The sequence below is a fragment of the Mobula hypostoma genome, chromosome 4 (assembly GCF_963921235.1).
Source record: "Mobula hypostoma chromosome 4, sMobHyp1.1, whole genome shotgun sequence".
NCBI lineage: Eukaryota > Metazoa > Chordata > Chondrichthyes > Myliobatiformes > Myliobatidae > Mobula > Mobula hypostoma.
In genome coordinates, this window is record NC_086100.1 from 112,402,397 (window position 1) to 112,420,755 (window position 18,359).

At 39.1% G+C, this 18,359-nt stretch overlaps 1 protein-coding gene across 2 annotated transcripts in view; it reads left to right on the top strand.

Moving 5' to 3' along the window:
* ap1ar (adaptor related protein complex 1 associated regulatory protein) overlaps positions 1-17,438 on the top strand; it is a 95,366-nt gene extending 77,928 nt beyond the window's left edge. The window contains exons 8-9 of one of the 2 annotated variants that reach the window (XM_063046366.1): positions 6,800-6,922; positions 12,338-17,438. In XM_063046366.1, the coding sequence (XP_062902436.1) occupies positions 6,800-6,922; positions 12,338-12,603 (389 nt within the window). In that variant the 3' untranslated portion in view covers positions 12,604-17,438. The remainder of the gene's footprint in view (positions 1-6,799; positions 6,923-12,337) is intronic. The other variant, XM_063046365.1, reaches the window with a different exon arrangement.
* Positions 17,439-18,359: the final 921 nt, after the last annotated feature.

Below are 18,359 nucleotides of genomic sequence, written 5' to 3' on the forward strand. Positions count from 1 at the left end.
AATGCTTCCTCCTATATATATTTTAGATTCGATAATTAACCTTAATCCATGTCAGAAAGGTGCATCGGCTATGATTTATAATATTATTATGAAACTCAGGAAAGCTCCATTTGATAAGATTAGGGTAGATTGGGAACAGGAATTGGGGCTTACCATTTCTGTGGATGATTGGGGGCAGATTTTACAATTAGTTAATACTTCCTCTATTTGTGCTAAACATTCCCTAATTCAATTTAAAGTGGTGCATAGAGCACATATGTCCAAAGATAAGTTAGCGCGTTTTTACTCGCATATTAATCCTTTCTGTGATAGATGTTCGGGGCAGATAGCCTCTTTAACTCATATGTTTTGGTCTTGCCCTACTTTGGAAACTTTTTGGAGAGATATTTTCAATATTATTTCTAAGGTATTAAATATAGATATCTCTCCTCACCCTATTACTGCTATCTTTGGACTACCTAAAATTTCTAGTAATCTTTCCCCTTCAGCCCGTAGAATGATTGCATTTCTTACTTTAATGGCGAAAAGATGTATTTTACAACATTGGAAAGAGCTTAATGCTCCAACTACCTTTTTTTGGTTTTCTCAGACGATTTTATGTTTGAATCTGGAGAAAATTAGAAGTAACCTTTATGATTCTTCATTTAAATTTGAACAGATTTGGGGACCTTTTATTCGATATTTTCATTTAATGTAATATTTACCCTTCTTGTTTTTTTTTTCACTGTTTTAATGGAGGTCGGGATTGAGGACGTGATTTTAAGTTTAACTCTGTTTGGTTTCAAGTTAGCCCATTGCTTTGCTTTGCTTTTAGTTAGTTGCACGGTGGGTTTTTTTTTGGGGTTTTTTTTTTTCTTTTTTTCCATTGATATATATAAAATCTAGTATACTATTATGTTATCTTGGTTTCTTATGCTTAAATTACATTGTTTGTAGTATTTTCTTTTTGGTATTGTTATCTTTTGGAATTTTATTATACTTTAACATTGTATTAATGTTTATATGGCTTACCTTTTTTGTATACTTACTCAATAAAAAGATTTAAAAAGAAAGAAAGAAAGAGAATTCTTCCTCTGCTAAGCCAGCGGATTTCTGTATGTGGCAGGAGGTTAGTGAGCTTTTTGTCCAGGTTTTCACACAATTTTTTAAACATTCTCGTGAGCTGGACTTACAGCTACTAAATAACTTGCTTCCTGAGTCTTTTTACTGACGTGACTTTATTTTCAAAAGTTTTAATAGTTTTTTGAGATTCCAATAGTCTTTTAAAATAATCAGCACTGTTGTGTGTCATATGGCTATGATTTGTAGTTAACTGCTTTTTTTTCTATTTTGCTGGAGCCATTGCTACACTTGTAAGTTGTTTGCCACAGACTGGGCACAATGAAATAGGACAATTTGGATCACCAGTCCATGTAAAACCCACTGATAAGTAGCTTTCATTGTAAAGATATGATACTGGTGGATTACTTTATTCCCGCCCACTGCTTTTGTCTCCAGGACCCAGAAGAGGCTGGTAGACTTCCTCTGGGGCAACAGGAGGCAGTGGGTCTTGGCTACAGTCCTGAGTGTTCCGATGGCGGAGGGCGGTCAGTCATTGGTGTGTGCACGCACCCAGCTGGCAGCTCTCCGCCTCATGACCCTGCAGAGATACCTGTATAGTGACCACCCTCCGAGCTTGCATGCACTGGCAACGCGCTTTCTCCGCCGGGGACACAGCAGCATTAGTCACGTCACCTTGGGGAACTGCCTCGCTTTTGCCAAGTGCTGTTGAGGGTATGGGTCTAGTCTCTCCCAGACTGGTGCTCCTGCGCTGGTGGGGGATGGCACTGTAGCTGCGAGGGGGACTGGTCCCTATCCAATCACGGTGGGTGTCGAGGGGACTCAGGGAAGCGGAGAGTTTCTAGCTACACCACCACATGATGGGCTGGAAGTTTATTGTCAGATTCAGGCTTCAGGATGCCACGTGGGAGAGGGTCTCACTTAACATGAGTTGTCTCGCGAGGATTCCCACTGTGCCTTCCATGACACTCCAAAGCGTTTCTTGTATGGGCTGCTCTTGCACACTTGTCACTTCCTTGCCTTCGTCTGCTGACCAGACTCACCTTGACGGTCTGTTTTACGATCTGGCAGTGAAGGAGGTCCCCAGCTGAAATCTCATTATGCACGGAGTCCTTTCCCTGTACACTGGGGATCTGGGATGGAAGGTGTTGCACAGGCAGTACAGTACAACAGATACTGACACCCATCCACCTGTCCATTCTGTGGTCGGGAGGAGTCGGTCTGTCTTGCTTATATGGAGTGTGAGGTTGCAGCCCCTGTTTGGGTATCTGAAGGGGCTGCTGCTCAGGTTTTGGTTGCATTTCAGCTCCGCGCTTCTTATATACGGGCACCCAGTATGGAAGAGGGGTGGGCCACGAGGAGAATCTATAGGTAGGCTTGCGCCTGGGCCTGGCCAAGAAGACCAGTCACAGGTCTAGGAGACAGAAATTCGAGTGCTCTGACAGGGCGGACTGCCTGCCACTGTTCTAAGCATTTGTTCGTGCCTGCTGTCCTTGGAGAGAGAGCATGTGATCACAATAAATGCAGTGGGAGTACCTCCCCCCAGGGAATTGACTGTTTCATAGACAGTGGTAATCATATTTGAATTTGAATTTATTCACTGTCTTGTAAATACTTAATGTTTGCACTTTGTGTGTAAGGCTCAGGGCTATCGGCTCGTGTTTGTCTAGGGGAAACCCCGTCCGCCCGCCAAAACCGTGTCTCACAGTTGCGTAGTTGCTGTGTAATGCACCCTGGTACAAACTCACACATCAAATATCAGACAGCACACGATGTACGATTTACAGATTACACTTTATATATTTTACTGGAACTAGGTAGTTAACAGAGATACAATATAAAAGGAAAGTAAAAGGCGCCAAACTTATCAGAGTTCAACCACTTCGTACACAACCATTGGAGCTCAATTAACAGGTCTTCGTTCCACCATTCGACCTCCTCGACCCGCCGCCTGGGACCAACCATGGTGGTCGACCAGAGCGTGTCCAGCACGTCCTTCCTCTTCGGTTCTCCTCCCGAAAAGCCCGTGCACTGACCCAGGTTCCCACACATACAGATAGAATAACATAGCTTCCATTGGGTAGTTCCTCCGTTATCTTTAACTATAACCCAAACATTTCAGCTACAGAGAACAGTACCTCATAGTTAATCTTACAAAGAAGCCAGGTCATTATAACACTTCAGAGAAGCCGTTTTATAATTAGCAGTTAACAGTTAACATTACAGTTAATATTACTGAGAACGCTACATGTGCATTTGTTGTGTAAATAAACTTTTTTGGTTTTATTTTAAAAAATGGACTGTCTTTGTGTCCATTGTTGTGCTTCTTCTGTGAAATGACTCAGAAGATTGTAATTCTTCATCATTAACCTTATTAGAATTGTCCATTGGCCTAGGCCTGGAATCCTCCTCTTCCATCTCACATCTCCTCTTCAAAAATCGCCACACTGGACCGTCTTTAGAATGAAAATTTCCCTCCAGTTTTCTACTCCACCAGCAGAGACTGTTCGCTCCCCTAAGTCAGTCAGTGGCGCATAAGGGGAAGTTGGGGGTGGTAATTCGGGAGGGAGAGGCTGGCTTCACAGCCCAAGTTGGGCGAGTCCATTCAATGCTCAGAAAACACACTTCTCTCTCTCATCAGCCTACTATCCTCCCCTCCGTGTAATACAACACTCACCAATTATCAGCCTACCATCCTCACCATGCAATACAGTGCTCACCAATTATCAGTCTACTGTTCTCCCCTCCATGTAATACATCGCTCACCAAGTATCAGCCTACCGTCTTCCCCTCCATGTAATACAGCACTCACCAATTATCAATCTACCGTCCTCTCCTCCGTGCAATACAGCACTCACCAACTACCAATGCCCTCTTCTCTCTCACGTTTAAAAACTGAGAATAATCACAGTCCAACTGCGGACTGTCATACTAGACTGAAATTGTTAACTGGGCTAAATATGTGAAATTCAAAAAATGGTGTTTATTTTATCATGATCTCTCACAGAGCTCCTAGTGACCTCTCACTGAACCTAGGGCTCCACAGAACCCGGGTTGAGAAACCCTGTTTAGAGGTACAGTCCTGTGCAAAAGTCTTAGGCACATTTATATAGCTAGAGTGCCCCAAACATTTGCACAGTACTGTAGTAATTTATGCATTGCATTGTGCCGCTGCTGCAAAAAAAACAAGTTTCAAGAGTGATGATAACCCTGGTTCTAATATGGGTCTCTATTGTGGACTGAGACTGGGAAGAGGGTGGGGCGAGGGGACTTGTGGTTGGGAAAGGGGGAAGGGAAAGGGGAGGGGAGGGAGTGGAAAGCACCAAAGAGACTTTCTGGAATAATCAATTTGGAATCAAATGACCTTGCTTGGTATCTCAGGACTGAGTGTATTTGCAAGTGGTTTTCAATTTGGATAAAGTGTTGCATTTGGAAAGTCAGACTAGTGTACAACTGTACAGTGAAGCATCAGGCTCTGGGGAATGCTGCAGAGCAGAGGGACCTGGGAGTTACAAGTACATAGTTCATTGAAAGTGACATCACAGAGAGGGTAGTGAAGAAAGTGTTTGGCAAACTGGCCTACATCAGGGCATTGAGTATATGTGTAGGGCACTATGTCACAATGTCACAGTTGTACTAGATATTAGTAAGACTGCACTCGATGTATTGTGTACAGTTCTGGTCACCCTGTTTAAGGAAAGACATCATTAAGCTGGAAAGAGTGCTAAGAAGATTTACGAGGATGCCACAAATTAAGGATCTGTATTGTATGGAGAGAATGGCCAGGGTAGGACTTTATTCCTTGGAAAACTAGGAGATTAAGATATGACCTTAATATCATGAGAATGGATGGAATGAATGTACCTAGTGTTTTTCTTCCCCCATGGAATGAGAATTAAAACTGGAGGGCTTCAATTTAAGGTGAGAGGTGAAAGATTTGAAAGAAATCTGACGGGCAACTCCATCAACCAAAGATGGTGCATACATGGAATGAGCTACCACAAGTAGTTGATTGACAACATTTTACAAACAATTGAGGTAAGTACGAGGGGTGATTGATAAGTTTGTGACCTAAGGTAGAAGGAGTCAATTTTAGAAAACCTAACACATTTATTTTTCAACATAGTCCCCTCCTACATTTACACACTTAGTCCAGCGGTCGTGGAGCATACGGATCCCTTCTTTATAGAAGTCGGCGCCTTGGACCTCCAGAAAGTGGTCCACAGCAGGGGTGATGGATACGTTCATGGCCTAAGGTAGAAGGAGATGAGTTATTAACTTCAAACTTTCTGCATTATCACTCAGAGTTGAACTGCACGTGCATGTAACGAGAGCTGTATAACACCGACTCCTACAAAGAAGGGATCCGTATGCTCCACAACCGCTGGACTAAGTGTGTAAATGCATTGAAAAATAAATGTGCTAGGTTTTCTAAAATTGACTCATCCTACCTTAGGCCATGAACTTATCAATCCCCCTCGTATGTGGATAGAGGGATATGGGCCAAAAATAGACCAACTGTTTGGTGGGCATCATGGTTAGCATAGACAATTGGGCCAAAGGGCCTTTTTCAATGCTGTATTACTCTGATTCTGTTATACATTCAACAAAATTCTTGCAAATTTACTGTATTTGTCTAGTGATGGTGATTAAAGTGTTAAATATGAATAACAGCTTGTTCCTCTTTGAGTGATAGTTTCCCCCCCCCCCCATTGAGGTTCATAAAGGCTCAGTAACATCTGAAAGGTGATACCTTGGAATGCTATATTCTGCTGGCAAACCAGGACATCTTTCCCTCTTCATTGCATGGTGTCAATATTCAGTGCTTGAATTTTTATGCCAGATATAGATGTAGAAAACCTATCTCGTCTTAATTATTTACTGATGGTACTAATGAATACTGGAGTATTTGTACTGCAACCACAAATATTTTGGATGCTGTTGTATATATTAATAGGTGTTAAGATGTATGAATGATTCGACTGGAATAGATTTAAATTACATTTTCTGTTGAGTTCAAGAACCGCTTAGATCTTATTAATGCAGCATTTTGGGCTTAAAATGTGTTTTCAACCGTATGATTGTGCCCGATTTTGACGCAAAGCATGGTGTAAGAACTGCTCTTTAAATCAAATCATTGACGTAGGGGGCAACAGAGTGTATGAATTTAAAATTAAACATTTATAGCTGTGTTATAAAATTAAACATACATACCTTCCTTTTACTTGGTGCTTCAGTGTTGGGAAATAGTTAAATAGTTGCACATGGCAAAATCGCACCAAAAACTATGAAATAAAACTGGCCCTTGAGGATTACTAACAGCAAACCATATCTTAGCCTGTAAACCTCTATCCGCTATCTTCCTTTTTATATTACAGAGCTAAACTCTTATCAGAATACAACTTTTCCTTTAATTTTAAGGGAAATTAATAAGCTACTTAATATCATCTTATAAGAGCACCTCATCATACTAAGCAGGCAAAATGTCAAATGAGTGTTGGTAAAGCTCTGTAGGTCAGCCAGCATTTATAGAGAACAGGCTTGCTTTGTGGAATACAAAACACTTTTCTCGGGGAGAGAGTGGTTGTAAAATCATCATGTTTATTGCCTTAATAAACTTAAACATAGAATAATGTTTGTGTCATAGGGGTGGAATAGTATTTAGGTTGACCAAGAAGCTCTATTTCTGAAAGTCAATTCTTTGTGTATTCATTAAGAATTGTTCTTGCCTTCATGCTAGGAGTCTTTGCAGAGCCTACTCTCCTAACGCCAAACACTGAAAGCAGCTGTGACCTAACAACGAAAACCAAATCAACAAATGATGACAGTACATCACTAGACCTCGAGTGGGAGGATGAAGAAGGTAACGCTATTATGATTTGTTAATCTTTTATTCTTAGCTTCAAGTGGTTCACTAAGCAGAAGATGGGAATCTGACATTTGAGTAAAATTTGTTGTAATAAAACTTGTCTAAGCTTACATAAGTTCTCATCCTTTAAAATATGAACAGCATATCATATTTTACACTTTTTTATAAATCTCGAAGCTAAATAAGTGACTAGATCACATAGGCATTGACAACTATAATGAAGAACAAAGTTATGAGCTACGGAAAGACATCAGTGGATTGATTGGAGTAACATAAAAGAAGAAAGTGAAGTTGAATCAAGGGATATGCGCAATAGTGCATTTGGGAAGAACACATCAAACAACGGAATTCATGGTAAAATCATACTGCAGGAAGTATGTGATAAGAATAAGGAGAAAACAGGAGATTTATGACAATGTTTCTGTTACCGGAAAATGTTGTTTATAAGGAGAGACAGTCTAGCTCAGAATTATTTTTACTGGAACTAAGAAGTCTTGGGTATAAATTTAATGGAAATGTATTAACTGTGGCTGAGAGATGGTGAATAGAAGACCTACTTAGCAACAAGGTAAAATAACTAAATGCCATTGCTATAAATTAATTGATGGCCAGATGAAAGGAGATCCAAGACCTCCTTTAACCAAAGGAGTAGTAGAATCTGGCACTCAGTGCCAAAAGGTGGTGGAGAGCATTTAACACTCTCCACACATTCCCTACACTTTCCAGAAACAGGCAGTTGAGTGAAGTTCAGTTCCATTTACTTCAATGAAACTGACTTGAAAGTGGAGTGAAATCTCATCCACTACCACCTTGAGCAGACACCATGGGTGACTGAAGACAAGTTTCCACCCCTTCCCATTTATATCCATGCGATGTGATAATTTATAATCTTTATGATTTTAAACTTTATCTTCTTTCACTGAATTAACACTGATTTGAGAACCCAAAATGATTAATTGTTGTGCATGCAAAAAAAATCTCTGATTAAGGTGCATTTCCTGTCAGTGAAAGTCCTGTGATGGAACTAATGCAGGGAGACAATGCAGCTTGTTATCCAAATTAAAACTTGATGCATTTTTACTCCTCGTCAATACATATTCTGGCCAGAAATTACTTGAAATTTGAGAGGAAGGAATGTGTCAATTGCAGAATACACATTTTTTTCCAAATTTCAATAAAAGGATAATGTGCAGTGATATATTCACTACCGCTCCAAGTTACAGCAAGGCATCCATGTTCTACATTCACAAATATTTTATACCTGCCAAAACAGAATTTGCATGGAATTGGGCTGCTACCAGTTTCTATCCAATGTGAGTGCCTGCTGGATGTCATCCTAGAATTCAACCCTGACTCTGCCAAGACAGCTACTACTATGCTCAAGCCTCCCTACTAATATACTCCATTCATGAAAGGCCATAATCCTTCAATAGCAAAATAAGTTGCAATTTAATGCTTTTTTTCCCCTTCTGGAGTGATCACAATGACATACTGCCTGAGCTGCAGTGCGCATTGCCAGTGATTCCACACTTCCAGAAACATAGTTGTGGCCAGTATCTGAGGACTAGTGTTTCACTTCATCCTCTGGTGTGTCAGGTTTTAACCAACTCTCCCTCATAGTGAGCTTGTTGGAGAGACCTTAAATTGAAAATACTTCTCTTTCTTCTTCTCTCCTGAATTGTCTCAGACTTCCTGAGGAGAAGTAGAGCTTTCACTGTTCCTGCCTCACTACATTGCCATCTCATTCAGCTGCACTAGATTCTGTGTGCTTATACATCAGGTCAAGCCGGAACATTTCTAATGCCATGTTAGTACCATGGCAGAAAGAGATTCCAGAGTTATGATAAGCAAAAATCCTACAATATAACTTGGGACAAGATGGTATTTCACCTTATCGTCTCTCCATCATAGATACTCTGCTCTTCAAAGCAGTTGCCAAAGCAGTTTAGCAGTACATATGTAATGAGTGAAACATTTGTCATATGGAAGAGTTTCACAAGTATCGTTCTTTGTTGATCATAAATCTTCACGTTGATCAAATCTGTGCTGTAAAATTTGAGAGAAAACACTGCCAATTATATCAAAGAACAAATTAACCATGTACTTCTATTTCTAAATAATAAAAATGTCTGCATCATTATACAAAATTACATTAAATTAGTGTTCTATGCAGGCACGTCATTATAAAGGAAGGGAAATAAAAGCTATTGCTGTTCCACGTAATAATTGCTGCCTTGTGCACTGACCTGGTTAGAATGCTTTACAAGTTAGTTTCAGAATAAGAAACAATTCTTAAAATGCCATGGACCTTGCAATGCTTTTTCCCCCAAAATAATTGGAAATTAACAAAAGTGAAGTTAATTCTATCACTACACCCTCACATTTTTTTTTTACCGATTATAATACCAATTCTGGCTGTTAATGTGACAATTGTGAAAGGAAAATCATGTCTGATGAATCTCATAGAATTAATGTGACAATTGTGAAAGGAAAATCATGTCTGACGAATCTCATAGAATTTTTTGAGGATGTAACCAGTAGAGTGGATAGGGGAGAACCAGTGGATGTGGTATATTTGGATTTTCAAAAGGCTTTTGACAAGGTCCCACACAGGAGATTAGTGTGCAAACTTAAAGCACACGGTATTGGGGGTAAGGTATTGGTGTGGGTGGAGAATTGGTTAGCAGACAGGAAGCAAAGAGTGGGAATAAACGGGACCTTTTCAGAATGGCAGGCGGTGATTAGTGGGGTACCGCAACGCTCAGTGCTGTGACCCCAGTTGTTTACAATACATATTAATGACTTGGATGAGGGAATTAAATGCAGCATCTCCAAGTTTGCGGATGACACGAAGCTGGGTGGCAGTGTTAGCTGTGAGGAGGATGCTAAGAGGATGCAGGGTGACTTGGATAGGTTGGGTGAGTGGGCAAATTCATGGCAGATGCAATTTAATGTGGATAAATGTGAAGTTATCCACTTTGGTGGCAAAAATAGGAAAACAGATTATTACCTGAATGGTGGCCGATTGAGAAAAGGGGAGGTGCAACGAGACCTGGGTGTCATTATACACCAGTCATTGAAAGTGGGCATGCAGGTACAGCAGGCGGTGAAAAAGGCGAATGGTATGCTGGCATTTATAGCGAGAGGATTCGAGTACAGGAACAGGGAGGTACTACTGCAGTTGTACAAGGCCTTGGTGAGACCACACCTGGAGTATTGTGTGCAGTTTTGGTCCCCTAATCTGAGGAAAGACATCCTTGCCATAGAGGGAGTACAAAGAAGGTTCACCAGATTGATTCCTGGGATGGCAGGACTTTCATATGAAGAAAGACTGGATGAACTGGGCTTGTACTGGTTGGAATTTAGAAGATTGAGGGGGGATCTGATTGAAACGTATAAGATCCTAAAGAGATTGGACAGGCTAGATGCAGGAAGATTGTTCCCGATGTTGGGGAAGTCCAAAACGAGGGGCCACAGTTTGAGGATAGAGGGGAAGCCTTTTAGGACCGAGATTAGGAAAAACTTCTTCACACAGAGAGTGGTGAATCTGTGGAATTCTCTGCCACAGGAAACAGTTGAGGCCAGTTCATTGGCTATATTTGAGAGGGAGTTAGATATGGCCCTTGTGGCTACGGGGGTCAGGGGGTATGGAGGGAAGGCTGGGGCGGGGTTCTGAGTTGGATGATCAGCCATGATCATAATAAATGGCGGTGCAGGCTCGAAGGGCCGAATGGCCTACTCCTGCACCTATTTTCTATGTTTCTATGTTTAATTCATGATAGGAGCCTACCCTCTCATTTTATCATTTTTGTTCTTTTAGTTTTGTCATAAGGGCTAAATAATAGGATAAACCTTCTGTCAGCCTGAAATTGCTGCCTGTTTACCCTGAGCCAGGCAGTTTTGTATTTTCTCTCCACAAGTAGCTTTGATCATACTGGGAAACTGATGCCAGCAACATAATGCTACAGGCTGCAGCACAGGGAAAGCCTCAATACAGACAATCATAGAATGGCTATGGCAGCTGGCACCACATTGCCCCCAAGCTACCTGCCAACAAAGCAGTTACTGGTACTAAATGTCTGGGAGTATCTTAAACAATTAAAAACATTTTGTAGTGCTTGGTATTTCTTTTTAACCTTTCTTTTTTAAAATAAAAAGTTTTTTTGTTTGCCACAGTACCACCCAAAAGTAAAATAAACTCCAGGCAACAGGATAGAAGATGCCACTGCCAGTTGAGGTTAAAGCTTAATTACAGGGAAGTGTTGCCTGTAGAATGGGTGCATACCCATTCTCTTTTGGATGACAAGGTTCTTGATTTATACTGTGCCCACACCATGCATTGTTAAATTTTATTGCCGCTAAACAGTTTCAGATGGTGGTAGATTACAAGTGGAAGATGCTTGCAAAATTAAAACTGAACTGAGTAGAAAATTCTTCTCACGGAGGGTTGTGAAACCCAGGAATTTGCACCCCCATGCTTTCCTCAGTCATAAAGAGGACATGGATAAATATTTGAAGGTTTGGTGAATTGAGGGCTCCAGGGAGCTGGCATGGAGATGAGATGGGACAGACGAATCAGGATCTTATTGAATGGTAGGGTAGGCTAGAGTAACTCTGTGACCCTCTCCAGCTCCTGCCTAATTGTCTTATTTGCTGGTTTATGGAAATTGGTAGTAAAAGAAAGTAGGACTGGTAGTAAAAGAAGGAAAGGAGTGTTCTGCTGATCCATTCAAAGAACCTACTGCTCATGTTCTTAGCTCTTCAATGATATGTTAGTCATCATAAAGTTGATCCACTGGGATTAGGGAATGGAGAATGGGAATTCAAACCACGTCCATTAACCCTGAAGGCCTCAGTAATTAAAATGTGCAGGATGGATGTGAGGACAGGTTTGATCTGGCCCATGTAGAATTCCAACCCAATAAATCCTCCCATGGCCTTGCTCCTCCCTCGTGCAATCCTTTAAGCAACTACCTTGCTCTAATATTGGTCTGCACTGCACCACTGGTTACTTTAGCCCATCTTTTTTGGCAGTCACATCCAAAGATGCTGAAGCTATAAATGGGGATTATCTCCTCATTTCCCTCCAACCTATCTTATTCTTTAAACTTTGACGAAGCGTTTGATCACCTAACCTAATATTTTATTTCTTTCTCCAAATACACTTGTTTGATTATACTCTCTAAATGTCTTTATTACTCTGCTAATGTTAGATGCTTCAGATTATGTGGTGTATAGATGATGGTTTTTTAATTTTATAAAATATTAAAACTGAGTTTTTCCATTTGTACAAATGGTAGAAAATTATTCTCAATGTACTGTTGTACAGCAAAACTGGTTCTTAATTGTCGTATTATACTACTCCATATGTTAAACCTAATGTATGTGTCCTTTTGTAAATGATTCAAGGAATTAACAGAATGATTCCAATGAGAGAACGTTCTCGAACAGAGGAAGATATTCTCCAAGCAGCCATGAGGCACAGCACTCATAGACCTGGAAGCAATCCCTTGTCTGCATCAGATGATTCAACCGGACTAGAATGGGAGAATGATTTTGTCAGTGCTGAGGTGGATGATAATGGGAATTCTGAATATGCTGGTTTTGTAAACCCAGTTCTAGAACTCTCTCCTAGTGATGTGAAAACAACAGATGCTAATCAGCAAGGTAGATAGTGTCCTTGCCAGGTAACGTGGATTGGTTTAAACCAAAATTTTAAGACACTATAAAAATGTTTTTCGATTTTCATGGGACTTTTGTTTTTTGTTAACTAGTGCTCTGACTCGACATAGTGCAAAGCAACATAGCTGCTTTGTATTGTGCTCGCACATACAATTTATAATTAAGTGCAATTCTTGTAAACTTTCATCTTATGAATGAAAATTTTAAGCCATTACCTTTGGTGTTGATTAAAGTGTGTGGTAAAGGGAAATGTGACACGGTTTACTTGGTGAAACTTTCTAGCTACATGATGCATGTGGGTAGGTATTCATTGCTAGGAGTCATTGTTGCTGTAGTTTTACAAGGAATAGCAGTGACACTGGATTAAACTTATTATTTAGCAGCTACGTTAGTTTACAAAAATAAGCCTTCTCTAATGTTCTATTGTTCTTTATATTGGAAATTATTCATGGTTGAATGTTCACAGATATTTCTCCGAACTATCAAAAAGCAAAATACAGTAGTTGTTAGAAATCTGAAACAATGAAATAATCAGCCATTCAGACATCTCCGTGGTGAAAGAAACAGATCTAGCAATCCAACATGGTGGCCTGGAGAATACTACTGAAATGTCATCAACCTGAAGTTCTAGCTTTGTTCCTCCGTCTCCGTAGATGCTGCTTGATCTGTTGAATATTTCAAGTATTATTTCTCCAATTTGCTTTATACTTTTTCTTCAATGAAGATCATTCCAATATTCCAAATTATAGATATTTCATTTTGTTAAATCCATTGATTTTTTCCATCTTCTGACACTTTTTAATCTAATAAAATAGATAAGGTAGTAGGAGATTTTTGTTATTATGTGACAGGTACCAGGAGACATTTAGCTAGAATTGTTTTACTTTAAAGCATAACTACTAATAACTTCATCCATGTTTTATAGAATTCACAAGAATTATGAATTCCACAAGCTGGCAATCCATTTTGGTCTCCTAGTACAGAATCAGTAGGGTAACAATTCAGCCTTGGCCTTGTGCAACTAACACACAATATTATAATTTATCTTGTATTCAGTTTCTGAACTTTAAGTATTGTAATTAAATGTACTATGCCTAGAAAGTCACCAAGGTTAATAGTTTAATGGGTTAACATATTGTGCTGTTGTCCTTAAACATGGATTCAAAGATGACTCTGATTTTCCACTTTTTTGTGCTGGCTGCAGGAGTCCTGCGAAAATTCAATTACATAATGTTAAAATATGCCCTTTTCTAGTAGGAAGCACAACAGACAACTGTCCTTAATATAAAATAACGTTCTCACTTAGAGAAGCCATTAGTATATCTTGCTTAAGAAATGGATTAGAAATCATGCCAGTGTACTGTAGAGAACAGTTGTGGAATTAAAAAGGTGGCACCTTGTTTAACACAAAGGCTTTTACCTTTCATCTGCAAAATCTGACCTGGAGTACTTGAGAATATTATTCTATTCCTTATCTCTGGCATGTTACAATGTGCACAAGATATTTCCCAAACAAAATTTGTTCTTCAGTTTGTTTATTGAGAAGTTAAATATAGAACTGGGAATTTTGTAAGGAAATTGTATTCTAAAAATGTTTTGTTCATCAACTGTAAGTCAAAGTCCTTTATGTAGTCCTCCAAAACATTTACAGCTTTTTAGGCATGTTGGTGGTCCTTTTACCTTGACTGTCTTCTGGAATGTAGGCAGCTGCCCTGTAAGGGTATCCGTGTTAAACCTCATGTATATTCTGCATTCCCCAAAGTGTGATGGAAAAAAATCACAGTGGGTATGAAATAAATGAATGTAAAACCAATTCTGTAATGCAGCAGAACACTGGAAGCTACAGCTTGGAAAACCCATGAAAAGAAACTTCAATAAATGCTTGGGGAAGTAGTGAAAGATGTGTATAGGACAGGAACAGAAGGATGAGTGTGATGTAGCAAACTATGAGGAAAATTGGTTTGTACCCAAATACCAGCATGATCTTGTTGGGATGTTGCAGGTACTTGCTGTAAATTCTGTTACCTGAATCTGAATGCAGTTTGTTCATTACGTCCCAAGGATATTTTAATGCACTTTTATTTCTATAACCTTGTCCATCAGAACTGTTGGCATATTCACATTTGATCATTTCCATCACTCTTAAATATCCTTTAGAGCATGTATAGATTCTTACTAAAGTCATTGCTGATGATGAAATACTCTGTGCTCAATTGCCTTCCATCGTTCCAGTTTCAGCAGAGCTAAATATTGTTGCTTAACTCATTCTAATGATCACTCGTTGAAAAGGGCATTGTGACATCAAATTCTCTTTATTATAATATACTCATGAATTAATATATTAATAATGACAAAATAAATGTAAAGTTGGATTTAGAGTGAAATATACAGGTATAATTGCTTTAAAATGTGCTTTGATCACTGTCCAAAAAAAAGAGAAACTTAAATTCTGTTTTTTAATGTGACTATTCTTAAAGATATTTCTTGCTCTTAATGGCAATAATGAACTTGTAAGCTTTTTGGAGTGTATGCCTCTGCCTCTTTTTAAATACACCACCAATTGTTGCAGTTGTCTTTGTTTTGTTTTGTGAACCAGTGAATTGTTCTAATCAATTGTGAACCTGAAATCCAAACCTTGATAGTGAGGTACAGGCCTATATGGAGTCTTCCCTTCCTGGGCAAGATTCTTAAGAAAGTCATTTTCAACCGACTTTCTGAATGAGAACAACATTTCCTAGAAAATTTCAGTCAGGTTTTAGAGCAAGCAGTGCGCGCCGTTACCAAAATTGTCAGCAGCCTTAAGCTCAGTGCAGATGCCAGTAGAGTCTCGATTCTAATTCTCCTAGATCTAAGTGCTGCCTTTGACACAATTGACCACAACATTCCAGATTGTCTTGAGAACTGGGTTGGCCTCTCTGGCTGTGCCCTTAATTAGTTTTTTTCATTTGTCTGTCTGGAGACCAATTTTCTAAGAGATTTGATGTGTCTTTTGGTGTTGCTCAGGGAAGCTGTCTTGGCTCCTACTCTCTTCCTTATACATTGTCCCTTCAGAAGACATCATTAGAGAGCATAGACTTTGATTTCCAGAGTTAGGCAGATGACACACAATTGTTTATCATGTTTAAATCTGATGATGATAACACCCCATCTTCTCCGACTTATGGTCTGGCTGCAAAAAAACAACCAGATGAGCAATAATTTCCTAAAACCAAATGAAGATAAAACTAAAATAAAGCACTCACAAAATGCTGGAGGAACTCAGCAGGCCAGACAGCATCAATGGAAAAGAGTAAACAGTCAATGTTTCGGGCTGAGACCCTTCATTAGAACTAGAGAAAAAAAGATGAGAAATCAAAGCAAGTAGGTGGTAGGAAGGGAGGAAGAAATACAGGGTAGTTGGTGCTAGGTGAAACCTGGAGGGTGAGAGAGGTGAAGTAAAGATCTTGGGAAGTTGTTTATTGAGAGAGATACAGGGCTGGAGAAGGGGAAATCTGATAGGAGAGAACAGAAGGCTATGGAAGAAAGAGAAGGGGGAGAAGCATTAGAGGGAGGTGATGGGCAGGTAAAGAGATGAAGTGAAGTTCGAGAAATCGATGTTCATGCCATCAGGTTGGAGGCTACCCAGACAGAATATAAGGTGTTGCTCCTCCAACCTGAGTGTGGCCTCACCGTAGCAGTAGAGGAGGCCATGAATAGACATATCAGAATGGGAAGTAAAATTAAAATGGGGGAATACTTTTGGTTGGTCCCAAAGCCAAAAGAGATAAACTTATTGATAAACTTGGGAACTTGGCTCCCCTTGTACAATCAGAAGGAATAAGCCTGGGTGTTTTCCTGGATTCAGATCTGAAATTTAAATCCCACATAATGAATGTGACCTGAGCAGCAACTTAGGAAATATTGTAAAGGTACGTCTGTGTCTGTCACATAATGATGGTGAAAAACTAACTCATGTCTTTGTATCAAATAGACTAGATTTATCTATTTGTTGAAATAAAGTTCAAAGTAAAATTTATTATCAGAGTACATGCATGTCACCACATACAACCCTGAGATTATTTTTCTTGCAGACACAATTAGCTAATCTACAGAACAGTAACTGTAAATAGGATCAATGAACAACGAACGGTGCAAACACAAATATAAATAAATAGCAATAAATAACAAAAGCATGAAGTAACGATATAGAGTCCTTAAAGTGAATCCATCAGTTGTGGGAACACCAGAAATAGAATGAGTGTAGTTATTCTTTTGTTCAATTATGGACTATGCACCAAAACGTCGAAATTCAATACCTAAAACTATAAGGAATTCAGACTCAGTTGATACTTTTAAACGCCAGCCCAAAACCTGTTTATTTAACCTTTGCTCTTAACTAACATCTTTGTCTTTTATTTTCATGTTTGCATCTTATTCCATTGTAAAGCACTTTGAACTACATTGTCTGTATGAAAAGTTCTCTATAAATAATTTATTATTATTGAACAACTTTAATAATTTAAATACTGCACATATTATTAAATAGTTCGTGCAAACATTGAACAAATCAATGTTTGGTCATTTGCACCAAGGTTCTTGGTACCAAGCTAAATGAGTAATCTGTTTAATAAATACCTTCTGAAGACTCGTGGTTTCTGATGCCACCCCTCCAAGGAAATATTCTTCCTGCTGTAGTGAAAAATGTCACTGTCCTAACCCTTAATTGATGTTATACATTTTTTTAAAATCATTCGAAGTGTGTTCTCTTAGTCCCAGCATAAATCTAATTAGTGAAGAGCAGATGACTGGACCACTCAACTCTGAACCTAAGTTCAGCCTTTTCTTTCCACTATGTGGAACCAGGAAATCTTGGCAGTAGAAATGTGGTGTTTTGTTTAATTTGGCTCAGAATACTTTCAACACCATTTTCCATGTCAGTTTTTTTTTAATTACATGGCTGGTTGTGACAAATTTTAAAAACTTGAAGGAAAAAGAGCAAAATTAATCTCCTTTGAAGTCCCATCTCAAAATTTTTAGGTTTAGGCACCTCAAACATCATCCTTTGGTGGTGTTCCAATTGGTTCTGATAATCACAAGATGATTTTTTGATTCCTAATACATTCAACAGTAAGTCTCTTGTTTAAGAAATGGGGGTAAAATGTAACTACAAAATGGTAGTAACATATGCATTTCCTGAAAGGCAGTGATTCCATCAATTGCTGCCTTTTCTGAATAGTGCTCCCAAAGGTCTTAAATGCAGGTTAGGAATACAATTAATAATGGCCAGCCTTAATTAACAGAATGAAATGGACAGACCCACAATCAATGTGTTTCACTTGAAGGATTCAAAATATGGCTTCCAGTGATTTCTAACACACCCTTAGTTTCTGTTGTGTATTCTGTGATCCCTTCCAATATGAAAGTAAATTTTTCACTTCAGTAGTTAACTTTTTCAGCTGTGTTCACTGAGTAGGAAAATCTTTAAACTGTGTTTGAGGTTCCTGTTTTTTCCTAGTATGCTACATTTGACTTTAGAACCTGTCAACCTTCTCCATTTATGACAAAATATGCTTTAACTTTTTTTCTGTTTTAACTTTGACAAAAATATCAAAACTTCCCTTGTGACATCCTTTGTATTAGTTTTCTTGCAATGTGGATAAAATTAGCCAGCAGATACTGCCAGAGCCTCCTTAAGCAATCAGGTTCACCATGTGATATCCGAAACCCTGTGCAAATACAGCTGCTTTAACTTCTCTGGGTCTACTGAAAA